The 24,428-nt window shown below is 44.6% G+C and overlaps 1 protein-coding gene across 1 annotated transcript in view; it reads right to left on the bottom strand.

Moving 5' to 3' along the window:
- The window catches only part of AP3D1 (adaptor related protein complex 3 subunit delta 1), a 131,823-nt gene that overhangs the window by 49,433 nt on the left and 57,962 nt on the right, over positions 1-24,428 (bottom strand). The window contains 4 exon segments of the mRNA XM_030219918.1: positions 4,775-4,846; positions 6,724-6,865; positions 22,272-22,417; positions 23,226-23,457. Of these exon segments, the coding sequence (XP_030075778.1) occupies positions 4,775-4,846; positions 6,724-6,865; positions 22,272-22,417; positions 23,226-23,457 (592 nt within the window).

Raw genomic sequence — 24,428 nt, 5'->3', positions numbered from 1 at the left:
TTGATCTATTTTGTGGTCCACAAGAAAGAGGACACTTTTCGTCCCATTTTAGATCTCAAAAGGGTCAATGCGGCACTCAAGGTGCCCTCTTTCCGGATGGAGACGTTGCGGTCGGTCACTGGTGCGGTCCGGAAAGGAGAGTTTCTCACTTCCCTGGATTTGACGGAAGCTTATCTTCACTTTCCTTCGTGCAGCCTTTTGGTTCCAAGTTACAGGGTCCGATTCGTCGGTTCCTTGCAGAGAAGGCGCCGACGGCCCGTACTTATCGTCAGGTCCTGGGCCTGATGGCGGCGACCATAGAGGTAGTTCCGTGGGCCAGGGCGCACATGCGTCAGGTACAGTCAGCTCTGCTCAGTCGTTGGTCCCCTCTGTCGCAGGACTTGGAAATGTGTTGTCTGCTGTCGGTGGCCCCTCGTCTCAGTCTCCGCTGGTGGCTCAACCCGCGCAATTTGGGAAAAGGAATGCCGTTGGAGTCCCCACAGGGGCTGGTAATGGTCACAGATGCCAGTCTGCAAGGTTGGGGGGCACATTGTCTCGGTCAGGTAGCTCAAGGCCGGTGGTCTCGGGCAGAAACAGAGTGGTCCATCAACCGGCTGGAAACTCGGGCCATTCGGGTGGCGCTCCAGGCCTTGACGTCGGTGGTTCGCCACAAGGCAGTCCGAGTGCTCTGTGACAATGCCATGGCAGTAGCATATGTCAACCGTCAAGGGGGGACGAAGAGCCTTGGCGGCGCAGTTGAACTCATCTTCAGGCTCTCTTGGCAGCGCATGTGGCCGGGGTAGGTCACATAGATGCAGATTATCTCAGCAGGCACACTCTAGATCCCAGAGAGTGGTCTTTTCTTCGGTCAGTGTTCCAGTGAGTTGTGTCGGTCTGGGGACTTTCGGTGATCTTAGGGCAACGGCTCGCTATGCGCAAGTTCAGAGATTTTTTTTTTTTCAGTCGCTGAAGAGACCCTTGAGCGGAGGGAATCGACGCTCTTCTGTTGCCTTGGCCTCGGGAGTGACTGTATGTGTTTCCTCCGTGGCTGTTAGTCGGTCGAGTAATATAGCGCATCGAACATCACTTCGGTCGGGTGATTCTGGTAGCTCCGGATTGGCAGCGTCGACCATGGTACGGAGACCTGGTGCGGTTGGCAGGGGTGGCGGCCCTGCCTTTGTTGGGATCAGTTCTGTGTCAAGGCCCGATAATCATGCCGGATCCGGCTCGGTTTTCGCTTATGGCTTGGCTCTTGAGCGGCACAAGTTGAAGAAGAAGGGGCTTTCGTCCAGTGGCTTTGCTACGATGTTGAGTTGCCGTAGACGATCCACTTCCTTGGCGTATGTCCGGGTTTGGAGAATCTTTGAGCACTGGTGTGAAGACCATCGAGTTCGGCCGTTTCGCTCTTCGGTGGCGGAAGTTTTGGAATTTTTGCACGATGGTGTTGATAGGGGTCTGGCCTTGTCTACACTGAAGGTTCAGGTGGCAGCTTTGTCATGTTTTCGTGGGAAGCTTCAGTGAAAGTCCTTCGCGTCTGTGCCTGAGGTAGTGCGCCTCAGTGACGGATGGTGCCTTCGTGGGATTTGAAGCTAGTTTTGGATGCTTTGAACAGGCCTCCGTTTGTGTCGCTGGTATCGGCATCTTGTAAGGATTTATCTTTAAAGACGGTCTTGTTGGTGGCGATTACTTCAGCACGGAGTGTTTCAGAGCTTCAGGCTTTGTCTTGTAGGGAACCATTTTTGTCCTTTCTGAGGGAAAGGTTTCGTTGCGGACGGTGCTTTCCTTTTTTGCCCAAGGTGGTTTCCGAGTTCCATGTTAATCAGGTCATCTCTCTGCCAGTGTTGGGTGATATGGCTGGAGATTCGGAGCAGCGTGGTATTGCCAAGCTGGATGTCAGGAGAGTTTTGAGTTGTTATCTCTCTGGAACTCAGGACTTCAGAGCCTCTGACCGTTTGTTCGTTCTTCAGGGTGGCCCAAAGAAGGGTGCAGCGGCTCCTAAGGTGACCATAGCACGGTGGTTGAAGGAGGCGGTTGCATCTGCTTACTTGGTGAAGGGTCCTGTGGTGCCTAGGGGCTAGTCTGCTCATTCCACTAGGGGAATGGCAGCCTCGTGGGCGGAGAATAGTATGATTTCTCTGTTAGATATTTGTCGGGCTGCGGTTTGGTTTTCGTTGCATTCCTTTGTGAAGCATTATAGGATTCCTGTGCATGCAAAGGACGAGGTGCACTTTGGGGCAGCAGTTTTGACCTCTGGCCTTAGTAGGTCCCTCCCGTAAGTTAGTTACTGCTCTGGTACGTCCCACGCGTCTTGACCGGTCTGGAGGGTCGCTGAGGAAGGTGAAATTAGATCTTACCTGCTAATTTTCTTTCCTCTAGACCCTCCAGACCGGTCAAGAGCCCGCCCTGTCTGTATTGGAGGCCAGGAGGTGTGTTTGTTGGATAATTCTTGGCTGCTGTAGATTGTTGTTTCTCTAATTGCAGACTGTTTATTTCTGTTTTGTGATAGGAGTCCGGGACTGGTGGGGCTCTTCTTTGATAGTCCACCTGTAGAAGCCCAACTGTTTTATCAAAGGCAAAGGAACATGTTTCTGTAAGAGCAAGCGGAAGATGTTTCTTGTTTTTGCAGTTTACTGTGACCACGTACAGGGTTGCTAGTTGTTGTTAGTGTTTTTTGTTTCTCTGCTTTGTCAGGGTTATACTGGCTAGTGGAGGTTCTGCACAGGTTATATATACAGGCTTCAAAAGCTTAGTGTTTTCTCAGTCTCCCTCTGCTGGTAGGAGGACATAACCCACGCGTCTTGACCGGTCTGGAGGGTCTAGAGGAAAGAAAATTAGCAGGTAAGATCTAATTTCACCTTTTTAGGTATAACTTGTCTGGAATGTTTTTACGTTTGGGGAGCGTGCCAGGTGCCCTTGACCTGGATTGGCCACTGTCGGTGACAGGATGCTGGGCTAGATGGACCTTTGGTCTTTCCCAGTATGGCACTACTTATGTACTTATGTGCCCTGCTCAACACAGGGCACCATGCAACAAAGACAGAAAAAGGCTTTAACAACCCCACCCCACCAGGATAGAGTCCCTGTAGCCCTCAATGAAAAGCCTAACCACATGCACAGAACCAAATACCCAAAAATCTGCAAACAGGACAGGCCCTATGTATATATATACTACATCAAGATCCTAACCTGGGTGAGACTCTGGATTGGTCTGATAGAACTCAAGGAAATTATCAGTTAAGATCAAATTTTCCTTTCTTTATCGACCAAACCAGTTCAGATGAATGGAATGTAGCAAACGCAGCCCTTAGATTGCGTGGCTGTAGTATGTACATGCTTTGAAGACACCAGCCCAATCTTTCTGGCTGCACATCAAGCCTATAATGCCTCAAAAACTAATATAGGAATAACCACGTGACTGTTCTGAAAATCTCTGCCAGAGAGAATTGTCTGAGCTACTGCTATCCCTGGCTACCACTGATGTCCCCATACCAATGCTGCCCTTTTGTATATTGCCATACTATGCAACACATGGGCAGCGGAATAGGGTGGGTCATAGGGGCCATGGCTCCACCAATATTTTGCCCAACACAGCATCACCTAGCACCATCACTGAACCCACTGAATGTGCCAGAACCTTCAATGCCCCAGCTTACTCACAGAGATGCCCCATCAAGCCCTGACTCCCAAATTAAAAAAAAAAAAAAAACCTTTATAAAAGAACTCCCCCCCCCCCCCCCCCACAAGACTAACTAAGCAGGGATCTGAGTCTGGCTAAGAGAGGAGTCTCCACCCTGGGGGTTGCCAGAGAAGAGAGGTCCCTGGATGCCTCCTGGTGAGTGCAAGAAATGGACTTCAACAGGGACCAGGGAGCTTCTCCTCCATCTGTCAATGCTCAACTGAGTGACCAGTTCTCCAGGTGGGACCAGAAGCCAATACCAGGATTCCATGTTGCAAATAATGCAGGAATTTTAAAAGGCATGGGATATACACAAAGAATACCTATATGGAAGAGGATGGAATAAAAGTATATAGTATTTCCATTCAAAGTAAAACAAACGACTCACACAAATAAAAGGAACAAAAACAAAAGTAAGAACAGAGGGAGGTAATCTGTATAGAGCAGCAGGTTCAACTCTAGCCACCTTTCTAGAGAGACTGGATGGGTCATGCAGTTCTTCCCAAAAAAACTGAGGAATGTATGGCTGCACAGAACCCAGCATTGGGCAGGATGCATAAGTGTTTGCTGTCTATCTGCTGCTAGGTGGGGCAGAAGCCCATTTGTTTACACTGGTTTGGTTGACATTAAGGAACAAGTAGAGGCTGGCCAAAGGACAATCCACCATCAAGCAGCATAAATAAAACAGATCAGCCAGGAAACAGCCACCTGATTTTACTTGATTTCCTGTATGTTACAAGCACTTGTGCACCAGCAATTTTTATACCTTCCTTCGCTTTCAGAGAGTTTGATTTGTGACCCCTGAGGCAGTCTGCTCCGCCGAAACATGGATCACGTTGGCTCCCTAAACTAGTGCTGTGAATATGAATCAAGTGCATTTAAGTAACATTTCCTGTGGTGGATCATCCTTTGGCCAACCTCTACTTTCACCTGTCTGTGATGCTGTCATAGAGGTTCTTCCTGTTTACTGTGCCCAACATTAAGGAAGCAAATGGCAACAATCCTGTAAAATTCAATTTTTTTTATATTGTCCCATTATTTTGTTTAGTTTGATACTCTTTTTAAACGAATAAGGAAAATGTTTTTAAAAACTATGATAAAAAGAAATCATGACTGTACCTTCTGTGGGGAAGGAGAGCTTTTGATATAAAATGGGTTGTTTGCTTGCTCCTGCTTTCGTGCTGCTCGCCGCTAAAAAAAAAACACAAAGTCAAAAATTGCTATACAAATGCACAATGTATGTCCCAAGGGGACAAATATGAAAACACACGTTCAAATATATAAATACAGGAAGGAGCATGCAAGCCACATTGAGTCTGTAAAAAGGTGGGAAAATGTGGAATACAAATGCAATAAATAAATAAATAAACCAACAAAAAGAACGATCAACCACCATCCATGGTCCTCCTTCCCACCAGACATGAATAACGTAGTATTGTTTTATGTTAACAGTGGGGGTGAATTATAACCCTGATGTGAGTGATGTAGGTCTTTCCTTTTACGGAGTTCCTTTTAATTTTAACTATTTACATTGTAAGTCGCTTAGATCTTAGAAAGGGTAAGCAGTATATAAAGCTTTTAAACAAACAAATATACAGAATCAAATCATGGTGAGGTATGTGGAGAAATATTAACCTGGAAAATGTAGTTCCAGATTTTTCCTCCCACTCTACAAAGGTTTTTCATTTTAAGTCTATGAAACCGAAGTGATGTCTGTCCAAGTCCTCAGACTTGGGTTTCAAGTAACAAAATCCCAAACTGAACTATTCTCCCGAAGTTGAGTCTCTAAACTAATGTGGAAACATTCTGGAAAGAACCCCGTCTTCCCTTCAGGGATTGTCAAGTAGTGAGAGTTGAAAGAATCACAGCTTGATAGTTTTGCAAGTCACTTTCTGCATTCAATATTACCAAATTCTGCAAATCCACACTGTGTTTGGAATATTCACCATCAAATAGTATAAACAGGAGGAGTTAGATGTGGGGGGGCATAATCAAAAGCGACGTCCAAGTTTTGTTGAGGACATCCTCGCAAAACGTCCCGATGGAGGGGCGGGGAAACCCGTATTATCGAAACAAGATGGATGTTCATCTTTTGTTTCGATAATACAGTCAGGTACGTCCAAATCTTGAAATTTAGGTCGTCCCTAGAGATGGTCATCCCTAGACTTGGTCGTTTCTGATTTTCGGTGATAATGGAAACCAAGGACTTCCATTTCAAAAACGACCAAATGCAAGCCCTCTGGTCGTAGGAGGAGCCAGCATTTGTAGTGCACTGGTCCCCCTGACATGCTAGGACACCAACTGGGCACCCTAGGGGGCACTGTAGTGGACTTCATAAATTGCTCCCAGGTACATAGCTCCCTTACCTTGTGTGCTGAGCCCCCCAAAACCCGCTAACCCTAACTGTATACCACTACAATAGCCCTTACGGGTGAAGGGGGGCACCTATATGTGGGTACAGTGGGTTTGTGGTGGGTTTTGGAGGGCTCGCTGTTTCCTCCACAAACGTAACAGGTGGGGGGAAGGTATGGGCCTGGGTCCACCTGTCTGAAGGGCACTCCACCCACTAAAACTGCTCCAGGGACCTGCATACTGCTGTGATGGACCTGAGTATGACATCTGAGGCTGGCACAGAGGCTGGCGAAAGATATTTTATGAGGGTGGGAGGGGGTTAGTGACCACTGGGGGAGTAAGGGGAGGTCATCCTTGATTCTCTCCGGTGGTAATCTGGTCATTTTGGGCACCTTTTTGTGCCTTGGTCTCAAGAAAAAAACGACCATGTAAAGTCATCCAAGTGCTCATCAGGGACACCCTTTTGCTTTTTCATTATGGGTCGAGGACATCCATGTGTTAGGCATGCCCAAGTCCCGCCTTCGCTACACCTCCAACACGCCCCCTTGAACTTTGGCCGTCCCTGTGACGGAAAGCAGTTGGGGACGTCCAAAATCGGCTTTCGATTATACCGATTTGGACAACCCTGTGAGAAGGACGCCCATCTTCCGAAAATGAGCCCAAAAGCATGTGCACACATTACTAGAAGCACTGTCAAAGTTTAGGTACCAGCATACCCTGGCTAGCTCTTCCTCATCAACCTCTGGCCGCCCCTGTTTAACTTGCCGGTGCTCCTCATCCTGGAAGATGGTCTTGGGCTTTTCATCTTCAGACTCGCTGTCTGATGGAGGTTCATTGATCCAAGCATCAAGGTCCAAACTGTCAAATAGCAAATATATTTATTGTACCTCTGAGGTGCATATGTTTTCTTCAAAATAATACCAACTCAAACACACAAATGTGCATTCAGTCACTTGAGGTAAATGCCCCAGGTACCAGTTTTGGTGTGTGACCTGCACGACAAAAGTAATAAACATGTGGTATAACAATTGGACAGGGACACAAAGGGGGGTATAATCAGGGTGCCCAAGTTTTCCTGAGGGTGTCCTCGGACGTCCTCGTGAAGGGGCGGGGAAACATGTATTATCGAAACAAGATGGGCGGCCACCTTTCGTTTCGATAATACAGTTGGGGACGCCCAAATCTCAACATTTAGGTCTACTTTAGAGATGGTCGTCCCCGGTTTTCAGCGATAATGGAAATCGAGGACGCTCATCTCAGAAATGACCAAATCCAAGCCATTTGGTCGTGGGAGGAGCCAGCATTCGTAGTGCACTGGGGCCCCCCTGACATGCCAGGACACCAACCGGGCACCCTAGGGGGCAGTGCAGTGGACTTCAGAAAAAAACTCCAAGGTGCATAGCTCCCTGCCGAGTCCCCCAAAACCCACTACCCACAACTGTACAACACTACCATAGCCCTAAGGGGTGAATGGGGGGGCACCTACATGTGGGTACAGTGGGTTTGTGGTGGGTTTTGAAGGGCTCACATTTACCAGCACAAGTGTAACAGGTAGGGGGGGATGGGCCTGGGTCCGCCTGCCTGAAGTGCACTGCACCCACTAAAACTTCTCCAGAGACCTGCATACTGCTGTCAGGGAGCTGGGTATGACACTTGAGGCTGGCAAAAAATATTTTTAAAGTTTTTTTTTAAGGTGGGAGGGGGTTAGTGACCACTGGGGGTGTAAGGGGAGGTCATCCCCGATTCCCTCCGGTGGTCATCTGGTCAGTTCGGGCACCTTTTTGAGGCTTGGTCGTAAGAAAAAATGGACCAAGTAAAGTCGGCCAAGTGCTCGTCAGGGATGCCCTTCTTTTTTCCATTATCGGCCGAGGACGCCCATGTGTTAAGCACGCCCCAGTCTCACCTTCGCTATGCTTCCGATAAGCCCCCGGGAACTTTGGTCGTCCCCATGACGGAAAGCACTTGAGGGCACCCAAAATCAGCTTTCGATTATGCCGATTTGGGCGACCCTGGGAGAAGGACGCCCATCTCCTGATTTGTGTCGAAAGATGGGCGCCCTTCTCTTTCGAAAATGAGCCCAAAAGTGACTTATATAAGAGTCAGAAATATTTGCTGCCTTCTATTCAAATAAAATTATTTATGAAATAAAGGACACAAATGTAATTTAGGCAACACAAAGAATACAAAATGTTAAGGTCAATGCTGTATTCCACCATAGAACTAGAAATGAAAGTCCAAATGACACATTAAAAGAAATACTACCATCTACTCACGGATTCAATCAGAAAGGAGAAATTAGGTCTTACCCGTTTGTTTTGTTTTCTTTACTTTAGTCCTACCAGACCAGTTCAGATCCGGGGGGGGGGGGGGGGGGGGGGGGGGGGGGGGGGGGGTCTTGCACACCAACCAGCATATGGAGACTGAGAACGAAGACTTGTGAGCCCTGTGTACCATGCAGCCCTCAAGGTCTTCAGTATTTGAATGACAAAGCAATCGGAGACATGGTATTTTTTCCCTTTCTTCTGAAATGTATTATTAATGGATTATTTCTCTGTTATAAAACCCTAACAGTGCCTCATAAATACACAAATACATACTGAAGGAATATGGTATGTCAAATGCTTTGTAAGTATCCAAACTTGTGTACTGTATTTGTTGCAGTTGATTTGTATGCTTTGCAAACTTTAAATAAAACATAAAGGAGAAATTAGATCTGACTGCTAATTGCTTTCCTTTAGTCCTCCGGACCGGACCAGGATTGGGACTGATGGGTTGTGCTCGCTACCAGCAGTGGAGACTGAGAAAAAACCTCTGACTCTAGAGAGCCAATAGGAGCCCTGGCCATGTGACCTTAGCCTCAGTATTTGAATAACAAAGCAGGAAAGAAAGAAAGACCTTCTGTGCCGTATGGAATCCTAGCAGCCACAAAGCACTCGGCAATGCCAAGTATCAGAGCTCACCAGCAACTCTCACCAGAGAAGTGGTATGGCCCGATATGTATTACAGCTCACCAGCAACTCTCACTAGAGAAGTGGTATGGCTCACTTGTACTATAGCTCACCAGCAAATCTCACCAGAGAAGCGATATGGCTCACATGTAATATAGCTCACCAGCAACTCTCCCCAGAGAAGTGGTATGGCTCACGTATAATATAGCTCACCCGCAACTCTCACCAGAGAAGTGGTATGGCTCACTTGTCTTATAGCTCACCAGCAACTCTCACCAGAGAAGTGGTATGGCCCACTTAAGATTTTATATATATTCCATCAACTGAGCTTACCAGCAACTCTCACCAGAAAAGTGGTAAATCATATTTAAGGTTTTATAGATATTCCAGCAACTGAGCTCAGCCACAACTCTCACCAGAGAAGTGGTATGGCGTATTTAAGGTTTTATAGATAGATTCCAGCAATTGAGCTCACCAGCAACCACCAGAGATGTGGTATAGACCACGTAAAGTTCTGTATATATATAGTATTGTTCCACGAATCGTAAAGGAATGAATACACTTCCTACTTAATAAAAGAAGCTAAAGAGTAGAGAGAACATGGGAGGGGCCTGGTCCGGTCCGGAGGGACTAAGGAAAGCAAATTAGCAGGTAAGATCTAATTTCTCCTTCCTTAGCGTCCCTCCGGACCGGACCAGGATTGGACTGATGGGAAGTACCAAAGCAGTAATCTGAAGGGAGGGACCCTATGAAAACTGCAGAGAAATGTTCATGCTGCATAGACACCTGGCGACAACTAACATGTAGTGTGTCCCAATGGCAAATAAAATGAAACTAGGACTAAGTTGCCAACTTACCCAATGTGCACCGAGAGCACCAAAAATCGCCGTAGTAAGAATAGAGCCCGCTTTCTGAAGTTGTGGAATATGTTGTATACGCTGTGGAACTGCCCTCTCAGCGAGAAGAGAAATAGACATTCTCATTTCCTTGATCCTTCGCGATATAGCGGGTTAGAAACAATGAAAAACTTTTACGCCTACTGGCTAGAAGGACAAAACCAATAGAGAAAAAAACCGATTGGGAAAGGTGAAAACTTTAAACTACAGCAGACCGAAAAGAAGTTACCAACCGTAGAAGTATTCCACACATAGATCTACTTGCTGCAATGGCTACTGGGAAATACTGCTTGAAGAGGAAAACTTTATAGAAAAGTTATGGCTACTAGAAAACAGAACTTTAAGAGTCTGTTCACCTAGTTCACCTAGCTGGTGGACGAAGCGGGAGGTACAGGTGCAGGACTCCTTTAAGAAACCGCTTTGACAGTGGATGCTGCATAAGCGTGCGGTTGTCAACAGTATCATGCATCACTGATAGAGCTGCCAATGAACTCTAAGGATGAGTAAGACAGACAAGATTTCGCAAGATGCGAAGATATCCAAACATGCAAAATGGATACTGTTTGTGGAATGAAGTGGCGAGAGGAGTACCACAGAGTGAACCGTCGCCACTTTGATTCATAGGACTTTAATGTAGATTTCTGTCTGGAAGCAATTAAAACTTGAAGTACTTCCTGCGAAAATATCAAAGATGTTGCAGACCCAGTAACCACGCCATAAGTTTGAGTGACTGGGGGTCCGGATGTAGAAGGGTGCCTTGGTTCTGCGTAAACACCTAGTGAGATGATGGAAGAAACGCATAAAGAAGGTTGAAAAAACCCCTGCTGGACGTTGGCATCTGTCCCTGTCTCCGTCAAGACTGTTGCTGAACGGAAGAGCAAGAATGTTCGTGAGCCTGAAGGCAAAAAGAGATAGCCCTGAAGTGTCGCAGTGAGGAAGTAAGGCTGAAAAAATGAGAGTCCATTCACCTAAACGCAGGGTGACACAACTAAGAAAAAATGAGTACAAACTCAAGAGTATACTCTTAACTCCTCCTTGGCGGATGACATAACCCATTGCCAAGGCAAGGACCAACATAGCTCTCTCCGCCTTGTTTGTCAGTAGGGAAAACAAAATTCACCCGAAGGTAAAACGAATTGCTGAGGTCCCCCAGAAAAAAAATATATAAAAACAAGCTTCTGCCAAAAGTGTACTGCACGAAGCATCCCAATGACAGAACTAAGGTTCTTGAGATAACTAGATGACACTTAAATAGCGCGATTGATGACCCTGAGATTCGCAATAGGATGAAGGAAAATTCCTTCTTGGGCATTAGAAAGTAAAATTGCATTCTGCAGAATAGAGCGAGGAAATGGCCGAAGGCCCAAGGTCACCAAGAAAAATATAAACTGGGATGTTTGCAGAGGAGACAAAAGACTGTGCGCCAACCTGACTAAACAAAGAGAAAATCAGAGATATCTGATGAGAGATCAAATGAGAGATCAAATGAGAGGCCTCACCACCCAACCTAGAGACTGTAAGAAATGCAACACCCGGTGCGTGACCTGAGAACTCTGCTGATAAGACTTTCTCCAATTAGGCAGTCGTCTAGGTAAGAATGAAATGACCCTAAGAGCGCAATGAACATCCTCTTAGATCTATAAAAGAACGGAAGAGAGAGTACTGCTGAAAATGACTGGTTAATGCATAAGCAAAAAACTAGCCATTCTCTGGACCCTGAGGAGAAGAGGAAGGGTGACCAAGGACACCAGTTAAATAGGGCTACAAACTCCAACCCTATCTCTATGGCGTTCCATAGTTGGGTAAGTTCTGAATATAGAAAGTTCTGAATATAGGAGTCCACCAGCTATGGTAGTACGCTCCGGACAGAAAAAAATTGTCCCAGTATGAACGTCTGATTCACCGGCCTGTAATTTCTTGGATCTCCCTAATCCACATACCACTAATCCACGTACCACGGTCATGCGTCCTCCCTCACTGAGATGTAGATTGTAAGCTCCTTTGAGCAGGGAACGTCCTTCTTTGTTAATTTGTACAGCGCTGCGTAACCCTAGTAGCGCTCTAGAAATGTTAAGTAGTAGTAGTAGTACCAGACTCACACCCAATAGATATGAATGTTGAGCTTGTTTCAGGTTAAAACACCGAACCTAGGCCCAGGGTCCCCGGTGTTCCTAGTGGTGAACAGCCATGGCAAATATTGTATGCGTTAGTTTGCAGAATTACTGCAAAGCCTTGCTTTTGGAGCAGAGATTTCTGTTCGATACTCTCGTGAGGTTTTTTTTTTTTTTTTTTCTTTAATGCTGTTCTGGCTGTAGAAAGGTGGACATTTGAGCTTCCCCAGAATGGCAAAACTTATGTACCTATGCCCATTAGATATGAATGCTGGACTTGATGGACTTTAGGCCTTACCCAGCATAACCATACTTATGTACCTATGGTATAAATACACAGGAAGTGAGTGAATCCCCTTCCAATTGAAAGAACACTCTGGAGTGAAGGCGCATAGAATGAAAATGAAAAAGGACAAACTTGGAAATTACCTGTAACGAAAAAAGTGAAGTTGTGCCACAGCCACTTGGTGAAGGCAGTGTAGACAAGACTGTATCTGAATTCAAGAAAGCTTGATATAACATCAGGTCTCTAAGGAAGAGGAAGAGATAGCAGATGGTATGTATAGGCATACTGGACCAAACCAGGATGTTTATAATCTGCCAATGCTGAACTGATAGAGTAGAGACAAACACGAGTAGATGGTTTGAGGACCGTCCACTATCTTTAAGTGAAAGGATGACTTTATTCTCTAAGTGACCATATGTCCTGTAAAAACCAGAAGAAAGCTAAAATGAAATATGAGAGGCTTCAAGGCAGTTGGAAAAGAAGGGAAGACATGAATAAAGCATGCCTGCTAAGGCAGCTGAGTGACTGGGAGCTTGGTAGACAGGACTGTCCCTCAGAGAATATGAAAGAGCTGATATATCCCCATGGCATCTGAACAATATACTGTATGCCTCTAGAGAAGGCTTCTTAAAGCCGGAAAAAGAAAACACTGTATAACACTACAGCCATTGAGAGTGATTGTCTGTTAAGTTCTTAAAACACTATATAACATCATAGGCATGGAGTAAAATGCTTGAAAGGAACTAAGATATTATGGTCAGAATTGCAAAGTACCAATCAATTGACTCTTAGACAATGTAGTCCTATTCATCAGGGAATGAGAAAGACAGAAATTTACTCTATGCCTATAGAGAAAGTTTCTAAAGTTCTTAAAACACTGTATAATACTACAGCTATTGAGGAAAATGCTTGAAATGAATTATGATATTATATTATGATAAGATGTAGATTTTCCACCAGGCAATGAAAAATGACTGAGCACCAGAAAAAACTAGTGTTAACAGCCCCGTGATACATAGAAATTTAAAAGAAGAAAAGCTTGTTATATATCCATATATGAAAGGAGCCCCCTTTCAACCAAATATTGCCTGCTGATGTGAAGAGCATTTTAGAATACGCCGTTCAGCACATACAAAAGTGTACACATTTTGGAGCCGAACTGCTCTATGAACTGCAGCCTTACCTTCAGCAGAGAGATCCCCGACTGATAAGATGGAGGGAGAAACAAAATGGCCGCTGTTCGCGCCACTGGCCCCGTGGCAATCGACAGCGCGCCCAACACCTCCGAACAAGCGGAGCCCAGTGGAACGTTGAAGAAACAACAGCCGGCGAAAAAGGCCCCGAAAAAACCGGAGGCAGCACCGGACCCGAAGAAACCTAGAAGGGAGAGCAAAATTTACACGTTCCGGCTGCGTGAACTGCGCGACGCTGACCGACAGCAGCTGTTTGAACTTTTAAGCCATATCGGAAAAAACAGGTGGCCGCGCTTACGCGGTTCGCACCTTTCTTTTTTTTTTTTTTTTTTTCATTTGTTTAAACTGCCGCCGCCGCCAAAACGCAAGAAAATGGAGGAAATTAAATCTGACGAGAAAAATCGCTGTTTAAAGTCACAGATACTGAATTATTTTCTTCTGTTTGTTTTTTTTTTTTTTTTATAACCCCTCAATCATAATAAAACACTGGAGCTGCCTGCTCGTTAGAAGTCTGGGGAAAGAAAGGCTGCTTCTTTGAATTTCCTTTTATTTGATTTAATTCTTTTAAAGCAGCTACCTGTTAAAAGTGGCTGCTTCTCCCAAAGACGGTACACCTTTCCAGAGAAAGGGACGGCCCTTCCCTGCTAAGCCAGGGAGATGGGGAGGAAGGGGGGTGGACTCGAGACACCCGAGTTTAACACCCCCGAGGCTGTCAAAGAAAGAAGAGAAAGGAAACCCTGTCAAGCCTCTAAATAAGATTCCAGGCACAGAAGAATTATCACAAATATCTGTAATATCTAAAGAGAAAGGAGAGAGACTAATGGGCTCACTTCCTACCTGCTGGGAGACTGAGAAAATACTGAGGCTAAGGTCACATGGCCAGGGCTCCTATTGGCTCTCTAGAGTCAGAGTTTTTTCTCAGTCTCCACCTGCTGGTAGGCGAGCACAACCCATCAGTCCAATCCTGGTCCGGTCCGGAGGGACGCTAAGGAAAAATGGATTATTTCTTGATATAACAAAACTAGATGCTTAAATATGAGAAGAAAACCTCGCTCTTCACAAATGCAGAAGAAAATAAAACAACACATCAGAATCATTAGTCTACAGCTACTTATAATACTGCCTTAGTCTCAGGAAGAACCTCTGAACTGGTCTGGTAGAAGTAAAGGAAAAATAAATTCATAGATGGCAAAATTTCTCCTTCCTTATCAGGCCAGTTCAGAACCTGTGGGATGTAGCAAAACCTCAGACAGTCCCTACCCAAAGTTCAGCTCCAAACCCAGCTTCTGCTCATGCACCCACATTGAGCCTATAGTATTTCACAAATGTATGAAATATGTTGCCACTTTAAAGTTATCCACTGGTGACACCACACACAATTCCGCCCAATAAATAGCCATGCCTGTAGTGGAAAGCACGCTCAAACCTTGAGGAGGTTGCTTTCTCTTCAGGATACAGGCTGAAGAAATCATCTCTCTTACTCAACAATAGTTGCTTTCAAAGCTGCTTCACACTTCCTTGCACCTCCAAAAAGCACAATCTATCCTACCTCCGAAATTCATTACTTACTTTCAGATATTTGAGAAGAACGCAATGAACATCTAAGAAATGCAAAGATTTAACTCTTCGCACTCCTCTGCAGAAAGAAGGAACAAGAACTTGATTAACGTGAAAAGAAAATATGAATTTGGACATAAAGGAAAGCACTGGCCTGACTGAAATTCTAGCTTCCGTAAATTGAAGAAAAGGTCCGTACGAAACAAGGCTTGCAACTCAAATTCTGAGTTCACAACATTGGTTTAAGAATAAGATCTTTCAACGCTGCTCTCCTAGGGCTCAAAAGTGAAAGCCCCAGGGCCTTCAGCAATAAATTCAAAACTCCATTCAGGAGAAGAGCAAATAGGAGGGTGAATTTGTGAGAAGCTCCCCAAGGAAGCAGGTTATGCCCAAGTGAATTGCTAAAGGACTTCTCTTTATGGTCTTGAAAAATAGGAAACAGCAGCTACCTTTAAGGATCCAAGGGCTAAACCAGAATGTTGTCCCATCAAAGAAAAAGCCAAAATATGAGCTGTTCATGCAAAAGGAGATATTGCTTGATAAATGTACTAAGATAAAATAAATCAAATTAAAAAAATAAAAGTTTCCAGACTCTTGCAAATACTATGGAAAAGGAACGCTCCCTAGCTCCAAGTAAAGTTGCAATAAATAACTTCTGAAAATCTTCTGTGCCTTAAACGTGAACTCTCAAGAACCAAGCTGTAAGATGGAAGGAAGCCAGGGCTTTCATGATTACCAGCCCATGAAGAGATAGGCTCTTCCTCTGGGGAAGCAGCTGCAGTTGATCTTTGAATCAAATCAGATGTGCAAAGCAAGGTCTTCTGGGCCAGTCTGGAACTATGAATCACCCAATAGGAGTAAGATAAAATCCAATTAACCACCCCACCTAGTATTGGGAGGAAACACATACAGAAGTTGCTTCATTAGCAAAAGTTACAACAGCATGTCTGTTCCTTCAGATCAACACTCTTTTGCTGACTGAAGCCATGGGATCCAGCAGTGGATTGCCCCGCTGATTTGTTATGAGCATGAAAGCTTCAAAAAGATGGCTCCCATTCCCCTGTATCGAGAGAACGCTTCCTGAAAGTTTGCTTGTGTATTCTGACCTCAAGAAATATGAGCTGTCAACAGAGTCAATAGGTAAACTGCTGCCCACTTCAGTGACAGGCTCATTACCTGGACCACTGCTACACTTACAGTACCTCCTTGTTTATTAACGTATGCTACCTCAGTGATACTGTTGGAAAACTCACTGCTTTGCCTCACGCCACACACAATCAAAGGCTTGGAGGGATAGTCTTACTGCTTTGAGCTCTAGGCGGTTTTTAGATCAGGAGGTTTCAGATGGGGGTTCATGTGTCCTGTGCTACAAGCAACAAGCTCTCCAGCCGAACAGAGTCCAGTGGTTAGAATGTATGCAAGTCTAAAGAGACACGTCCTGAAAAATTGCTAGACTAAAGCCAACAATTCATGCTAAACTTCTTTTGTGCAATCCAAGAGAGATGAACTTCATAACTGAGTGAGTGCAGAGCAATAACAATGAAGTCTAACAGTATCACGCAAACCTTGGCACATAAGACAAGATCTATGGTTGCCACCAATGAGCTCAGGACTTGTATGTAGTCTCACACCCTGAGGGAACCTCCAAACTCAATCTCAGGAGCTGGGACTGAAGCTTCAGCATTCTGTGACTTGGGTGAAAAAGAACATTCTTTCCTGGTGTTGAATCTCACTCCCAAATACTGCAGATCCTCAAAAGAAATCAATTTACTCTTCCTAAGGTTTACTCCCAGCCCAAAAACTGCAGAAGAATCACAACCCTGTTTTGTCACTTCCTTGCCCTCTTTTTGCAAATGTGCTGAAATGAGCCTGTGGCAGGAACAGGGGGCTTCCATGCTTTGTGATTTGTATTGCTGCCCTAAGACACATTTTCCCTTCAGGGTATTTCCCTTGGCTGGCCAGCAGGTGGAGATTGACCTCTGTATTATAGCTGTAACAGAGGTCTGTTTTATTTTTAGTTACAGTCCCCAAAGAGAAAAATAACCTACAGTGTCACTGATCAAACATCTTTAGTGCTAATGCTGTGTGCTCTGATTGCCCCTGAAGCCAAAGACCTAATCGAGAATGTGCTAGAACTACTGTCTCAGTTCAGAGTGTGGAGGGAGTAGACCTCTCAGCTGAGGCCCTGTTCAATTCCTGCGAGCAGTTTCTTTTTCCTGACCTCCCCAGGTACTACTTAGGAAGTAAAAAGTGTTTGGCTAGATTTAACACCAAATCCTTGTTGTTTTACCTGCTCATGTTTGCTGTTCAAGAACTTTTACCATTCACAGTTCTACTTTTTTGGATATAAACCTATTAGTTTGTTAGCCCTGTTGTCTTAGACTGACTAAGAATTCTGGCAGTTTGTGTTCTTGATCTGTGGGTGTTTCCTAGGAACTGTGGGACCACCTAGGATTGTGGCCCCAGTGTCCCTAGAAACCACTGGGGAAATAACTTATGGGTGGGATAAAGTTTCCAGAGTTCAAGCGGGACCCAGCAGGCGGGTGGAGGGTATGCCAGTGTAGGGACACGTGCACAGATGGACCTGGGCAGTGCTGGGTCAGACCCTAAAGGTGGCCACAGGGTTAACCCCAGGTGGGTGCTAAGGGTAATGCTAAGACGTTACATGACAGAGCCAATCATCTAAATATAGGTGAAACCTGATTCCTTCTTAGAGAAAAAAATTCTACCATCATCATTACCTTGGAAAAGGTCTTCAGTACTATCGCTAAACCAAAGAGCATTGCTTGAAACTGAAAATGTCATCCCAGAATTACAAGTCTCAATCTTTGATGCAGCATCCAAAGATAAACCTCCTTGCAATGCAAACACATTAAGAATTCTCTGGGGTGCACAGCTGCAATCACAGATCTTAAGATTTTCAGTCTGAAATGTGTCGCCCATAAAGCACGATTTATGCTTTTAGATTCAAATTGGGACAAAAAGTACCTTCCTTCTTTGGCACAATGAAATAAATGGAATCCCTTCCTGTCCCCCACTCATCCTTTAAAATTGGTACCATCATTCCTAGGTAAATAAAGTTCTAAAGAGTGGCCTACACCACTGCTACTTTGGCATTAGAGCGACAGGGTGACATTAGAAATGAATCTGTGAAAGACCAAGAAAATTCCAGGTTGTAACCTTGCACTATGGCATCCAATATCCATTGGTCTGATATGATTCTGGCCCATTCTACTAGAAATATATGGGCTCTTCCTATTTCTGATGTAAGGAATAGGCTCACAACATCCAGGACATTCCTGAGGATTGAGGTTCTTGAACAGATCCTTTTTTGTATCCTGAAAAGTAGGAAATGAGATTGATAACATCAGCAGTGAAAGGAGCCCAATTTTCCCAGCCTATATCAGTCTCCCCAAAATCTAAATCTGGAGGGAGAATGTTTCAATGGCCTGAACTTATCTTCAGGCAATCTCTATGGTTTGAACTCCCCCAAACTCTTAACCAATTTTTCCATTGTCTCCAAATAGAAGCTTACACCTAAAGGGTAGTCTACTTAACTGAGTTTTAGAAGTGGAATCCACAAACCAATTATTTACCAACAAAAGGTGCCTTGAAGAAAACAAACAGTGCCATACTTTTTGCATATATCCTTTATGATTGATCAGAGTTAACTGGAACATAAGCCATACTTCTCTCAAGATCTTCCTGACGACCTCTACATTGGTGAATCCAGCAAAGGCAAGCACTAAAAACAAAGATACTGCACACACGCACCTAGAGACCCAAAGAAGAAATATCAAACACTTGCTTCAACAAGGACTCCAGCTTGTGATACTGAAGGTCCCTTAAAATTGAACCTCCCTCAAATGGGATAGTCTTTTCAGTAATTGCCATCATCAAGGCATCTACCTCAGGATGCTTAAGCTTTCCTTTGTGCTCAGGCAGAAACAGATAATGTTTAGCCATGGCTCTACCTACCTTAAGCCCTGCTTTGGGAGTTTCCCACTCTAACGGCTTGAATGGTTTGATGAACTGGAAAAGCTTTGGAAGGCTTCTTCTTTCCTATAACAGAAGGATCCTGAAGAACAGGTATCTTGCACATGAGCCACTGGAATGCTGAAAGCCTCCAGTTAAGTACTTCACTTTGGAAAGAGCCATACTATTGAATAGAGCTGTACCGAATCGCATATTTTACTACTTGGCCGAATAAGAATAATGCAAAATATTATTCGGCCAAATACAAATACTGGGCATCGAGCTTTAACATAAATAATAAAAGAAGCAATATGAAATCAGAGATCAACCCCCTCAATATTCAGTGCTATTTAACCAGCCAGAACAGTTAAATAGCACTTAACCAGTTATCTGTGAATATTCAGCAGATCGCTTGATATGTTTGGAAGCCAAATCAGGCCGGCAAAATAGCAGGCTTATCTTTGGTCAATTTAAACTTCAATAGCCAGCGCTGAATATTGGCTTAGCTGGTTAAGTTTAAACCGGCTCAAAATGCACTGCATATTCAATGCCGGTCACTGGAGACAGCTTGAGATTGAATATCCAGTCTCACCGCCGAATGCAGGAGTTAGCTGGGCTGTCTCCCACGGTCTGAATATCGGCCCCCAAGTGTTTATTTCAGTAGGATTTAACAAAGTAGAAATCCAGATTATTCGTATTCGAAATTAAATCAGTATTCGGCCGAATACGAATAATATATCTGGGGCACTATTTGTAGCCGAATCAAATCGAATACAAATATTCGGTACAGCTCTATTGAAAATCATCTCCTTTTCCACAGAATACTGCTGTGGAACTGGCCTTAGTTACAAAAGAAGCTTCCTGATCTGAAACCAATAAACTAGACTGGTATTCCCAATCATTAATTTATTGGGATTTATTAACCGCCTTTATGAAGACATTCACCCAAGGCAGTGTTCAGCAGGTACAGTTTAACATAAAACTTACAATTTAGAGCCTGCAAACATCTGTGCTTCATTCCTGATTTCAGAACCTCCACTGAAACAGGATAAACGTCTGGTGCTTTATCTCTGAGAACTGTTCAAAAGAAAACCTTTATGGAGAAGCAAGACAAACACTAGAGAAAATAGCATCCCTGCTCCCAGGGACCCTCTAGCATCTCTAGAAGGTTGCATAATTTCTAAAGAAACCTCTTCAGTATGAAGGGACCTTCCCTGGTCCAACTTTAGATTTTAAGAGCTTGGCCCTTCTCTCTGGGAAGAACTGCCTGACCTTGGCCTCAAGAGGAGGAAATAGCCACCATTCCTATGGCTGCAGCATTTTACCTTGTCAAGGTATCTGCACTTTGTCCCAAACCAGGTCTTTTGCTCCCCACTGGGGATTCACCACAAATCAGAACATTAGGTAGCTACTTCAGGACATGATACACATCCTTCTGCAAAATTTTATTTCAAACGTTTTTATTAAGCCAGATGAAAGAAACAATTCAATCATGTTGATAACATTTAACATTGAAATCCCACATCCCACCCCCTCCCCCGATTATATTTGAATCTGTTTATTGATATTTCCAGATTATAAACATGATTCAACAACAAAACAAATAAAACCACAGTACATGAGGCAAAGTCCAAATCAACAGAATATACCGCTAAGGGCCTTGTTTCTTATAGCCCTTCACTAGAACTCAGAACCTCTACCCTGTACAGAGTTACTAATAGTGTGTCAGCAACTGCATGTTGAATTTTTAGTACCACTGGGTGAATATCAACTGGACCAGGTGAATTGCTGTTACTCTATTTGTCAACTGACTAATTACAACCCGATTCACTGAGATTTGTCCCAGTTCATTTATATTATCACCCTTAGTTGAAATCATTTTTATATTTCAATTTGTGGGTTCCACATCACAACCTGCCAACCGGCTTCATTAGCAACACCTTACACACAAAAACCGTCGTACCAACAGCAAGATAATATTCCCATCATCAACCAACCCAAATTTGTTTTTAAAACACTTTAACTCATCCCCTAAAGAAACTCCCCTCCCACCCCTCCTTCAAGTTATATATAAAACATTGCTATGAAAACAACAAGCAAACACCATAATTTCCGGGACACAAGATCCTAGTGCCAAAACTGTACTACCATAAAATTACTACTTCCTTCCTTATTCCCCAACAACTCACTATTCCCCCCCCCCTCAACCCACCCCCACTACTTAAATGCCCATCCCAACTAAGTCCAGGGAAAATAACAAATCACCTCTTAGGGGACGAAAACCATACAAATTAATCTCCCAATGTATTAAGGACCAGACTCCTACTGCACAGAGATAATGTATCTAGATAGACACCACTCCCCCCCCCCCCCCCCCCCCCCCCCCAAATTAAAAAAAAAAAAAAAAAAAAATCGGGCTTTGTGCTTGAAAGAACCCCTTGTCTCCCTCGCCTCCCTGGACAACAGTAAGTGTACCATGTTACACCAATGCCAAAAATCGGGCGATTGCACTGAAGTCCACTCCTGCAAAATACACTTCCTCGCCAATAAGGTACATCTTACGAAACAGCAGAGTACCTTCTGAAGCATTTTAATGACTCTCATGCCAGGAGCAGCGTTTGGCACACTCTGCCAGGTCTTCCATTGGGCCCCAATCTGAGATTCTGTTGAGGTATGCCAGCCATTAGTGAAAATTTGGCTGGTGCTGCAGTCTACTCATGGATAGAACAACTCTGACAGCACAAAAATCCAGCCAAACACTCGAGCTCCCTCAGGAAAAACCAACCAAGGAGAGGGATCTCCCTCCCCTCCCTAAGGACCCTCTAAATTCTCCTCCTAGACTACTTAGGTACCGATAAAAATGCAAAGTAAGGGCAAGGTTTTTGTCCTGTTTAAAAGATTTCTGCCTTTTACAAAGGAAAAAAACCTGCCCAGGAAATAAACTGAGAGAAAAGGGTTGGGAGAGAACTCAAACTCTTGAGTTATCCCACTGCTCCACTAATGGTTTTTTTTTTGTTTGTTTAATGGAGCACAAGCCACTAAAAGGACATCCCTTACTCACCTGAGTACCGGTTCTCCAACTGGCCCAGGAGCCTTGCTCTGAAACCAGTCTAAGAGATGCACAGTAAGCTTATCACTATTCTGCTGAAGACGGGTCATGGTTCACAAATCTGTCCTCCGTCTCCATCTGCTGGCTGGCGGGTACAGACCCACGGGTTCTGGAGTGGTAAGGACGATAAGGAACTACTATTCACTCAATCCAAAATTACTTGTGTTGCAGGTTCCACAAGGAACTTACCCATCTGGAACTGGTACTTTTTTCTGGGCTTTGGGAGCTACAGGGTTGAGTTCACCTGCGAACAATGCTAGCACTTCCTCGGCTACTGGAACCTCTTTCACTTGAAGCTTCTGAATGTATTTAATCAGCTGCAAGATACAGGATGCCTAGGAAAAATGCAAGGCATGAATCATTCAATAGAATATACAAATCTGTCACTAGCAAAAAAAGATGACATTTTGAATATTTTCTATGCATTTTTAGATACACTTTGCTGCATCAACCAAAAGCTCCACTAACAGTTATCCAAATTATTAGAAATGGCAGCCATGCCCTTATCTCCCATAACAAAAATACAGAGCTATCCAGTCAGAGGCCCTCAGAAATTGCAGTCAAACTGCATGCTAATAATATATTTCAAAGACTTACAATGAACTTTTGCAGTGAATTTGTATTCTCCATGCTGGTAAAATCTGAGGGAGGCCAAGAAATAGCCATCATAAAACTATGTAATTCTGCTACTGCCTTCCTTCTTGTACATTCCTTGCCAGAACTGCTCTACCATTATTTGTATCATTGTGCTTGTCTTTAACATGTTTTGCTGCATATTTACCTGATTTTATATTGTGTTCATTTTTTATACAACCTAGTGCAGGGGCTTTTCAACCCAGGCCTTGGAGCACACCTAGCCCGTTGAGGTTTTCAGGATATCCCAATTGAATTCAATGGGGATATCCTGAAAACCTCGACTGGCTGAATGTGCCCAGAGGACTGGGTTGAAAACCTCTGACCTAGTGTGTGTTCTCTGCATCGAGCTTGGATTCACCCTTGCAAAGGACGACAAAAAAGTCTTGTAAATTGAAATGAAATCCCAAGGGAAGGAAGAAAATTTGAGGGGAAAAAAGCTGGAACCAAGAACTGCAAGGATCGAGCCCACCTTTTGTTCTCTATATTTAAGCATAAAACTTTCCTTACCCTCTCCTGTACTTCTAGATCTGCGCTCTGCACGAACTGGGGAATTCGGTCAATCATCAGCTGTGTGATCTCTTGTGCCGCTTCCTTCTCGCCAGCCTGTTCCTTATGATGAATGACAGAGGCATAGAGCTTTACCAGATTTTGTACATACACAGCCTGGATGTGCCCCGGTAGAGTTGTGACCTTGGGCCGTAGCATTGCCTCCAGGGTCTGGCTCGGTTCTGGCAGATGTCTAGAAAACATCCAATGGAACTGAAAGTTAGAAGAGAAGAAGTCAAGAAGCTCAGGAAGGACAAGGAAGTCCTATTCTGCATACCAGGGGCGTAGCCAGACTTCGGCAGGAGGGGGGGTCTAGAGCCCGAGGTGAGGGGGCACATTTTAGCCTCACCCCCCCCCCCGGCACCACCACCACCAACTTTGACCCCCCCGCCCCTCTTGACCCCTCCTTCCCGCTGCCAACCCTCCCCCGCCCCCTACCTTTGCTGGCTGATCTGCAAGGCTTCGTTCTGTTTCTGTGAGTGCAGGACGTCAGACTCAGAAACAGAACGAAGCCTTGTGCCGGAAGAAGAGGACCTCGGCTGGCGGGGGTTGGGGTCCCCTGCCATCAAAAGTAGCCCGCAGCTCTCCAGGTTGGTGGGCGGGTAGTTATAGGTACTTGCTTAAGCCCTCCATCGCCCAGACCACAATAGAGAGCAGTTATAAAATACTATACTGGTGGTATTATACCACAGACAGGTTGCATAAAATGTATCCCCAGGCCTCTGGACTGTTGGAGAGAATGTGGAGGGCATGGAACCTTTATGCATATCTGGTGGGAATGCCCAAAGATACAAGCTTACTGGACTGAGATCACTGAGTTAGTGAGGAAAGTAGTGCAGATGCAATACCCCCGTCAGGCAGATACATGTCTACTACACTCTAGGCCTCCGAAAAGCCGGAAATATGGGCATAAGCTAGCAATCCAATTTTTTGTGGCGGCAAAGATCGCATTGGTGAAGGCCTGGAAAAAAATAGCAGTGCCCACCATGAAAGAGGTGTTAACTAGAGTAGACTACCTACACCTGATGTCGAGATTGACAGCTGTCAGAAGAGGTCAACTGCACATATACCAGAAAATGTGGCAACCATATGAGAATGTAAAAAGTGAACTGTTGGAAACTATGACAATGTGAGGTAGGGGGGGAGAGGGGGGGGAAGTTAATG

The sequence above is a fragment of the Microcaecilia unicolor genome, chromosome 11 (assembly GCF_901765095.1).
Source record: "Microcaecilia unicolor chromosome 11, aMicUni1.1, whole genome shotgun sequence".
In the NCBI taxonomy this organism is placed as follows: Eukaryota; Metazoa; Chordata; class Amphibia; order Gymnophiona; family Siphonopidae; genus Microcaecilia; species Microcaecilia unicolor.
Note: the sequence above shows the minus strand (reverse complement) of the source record. Positions and strands in the feature narration are given on the sequence as shown.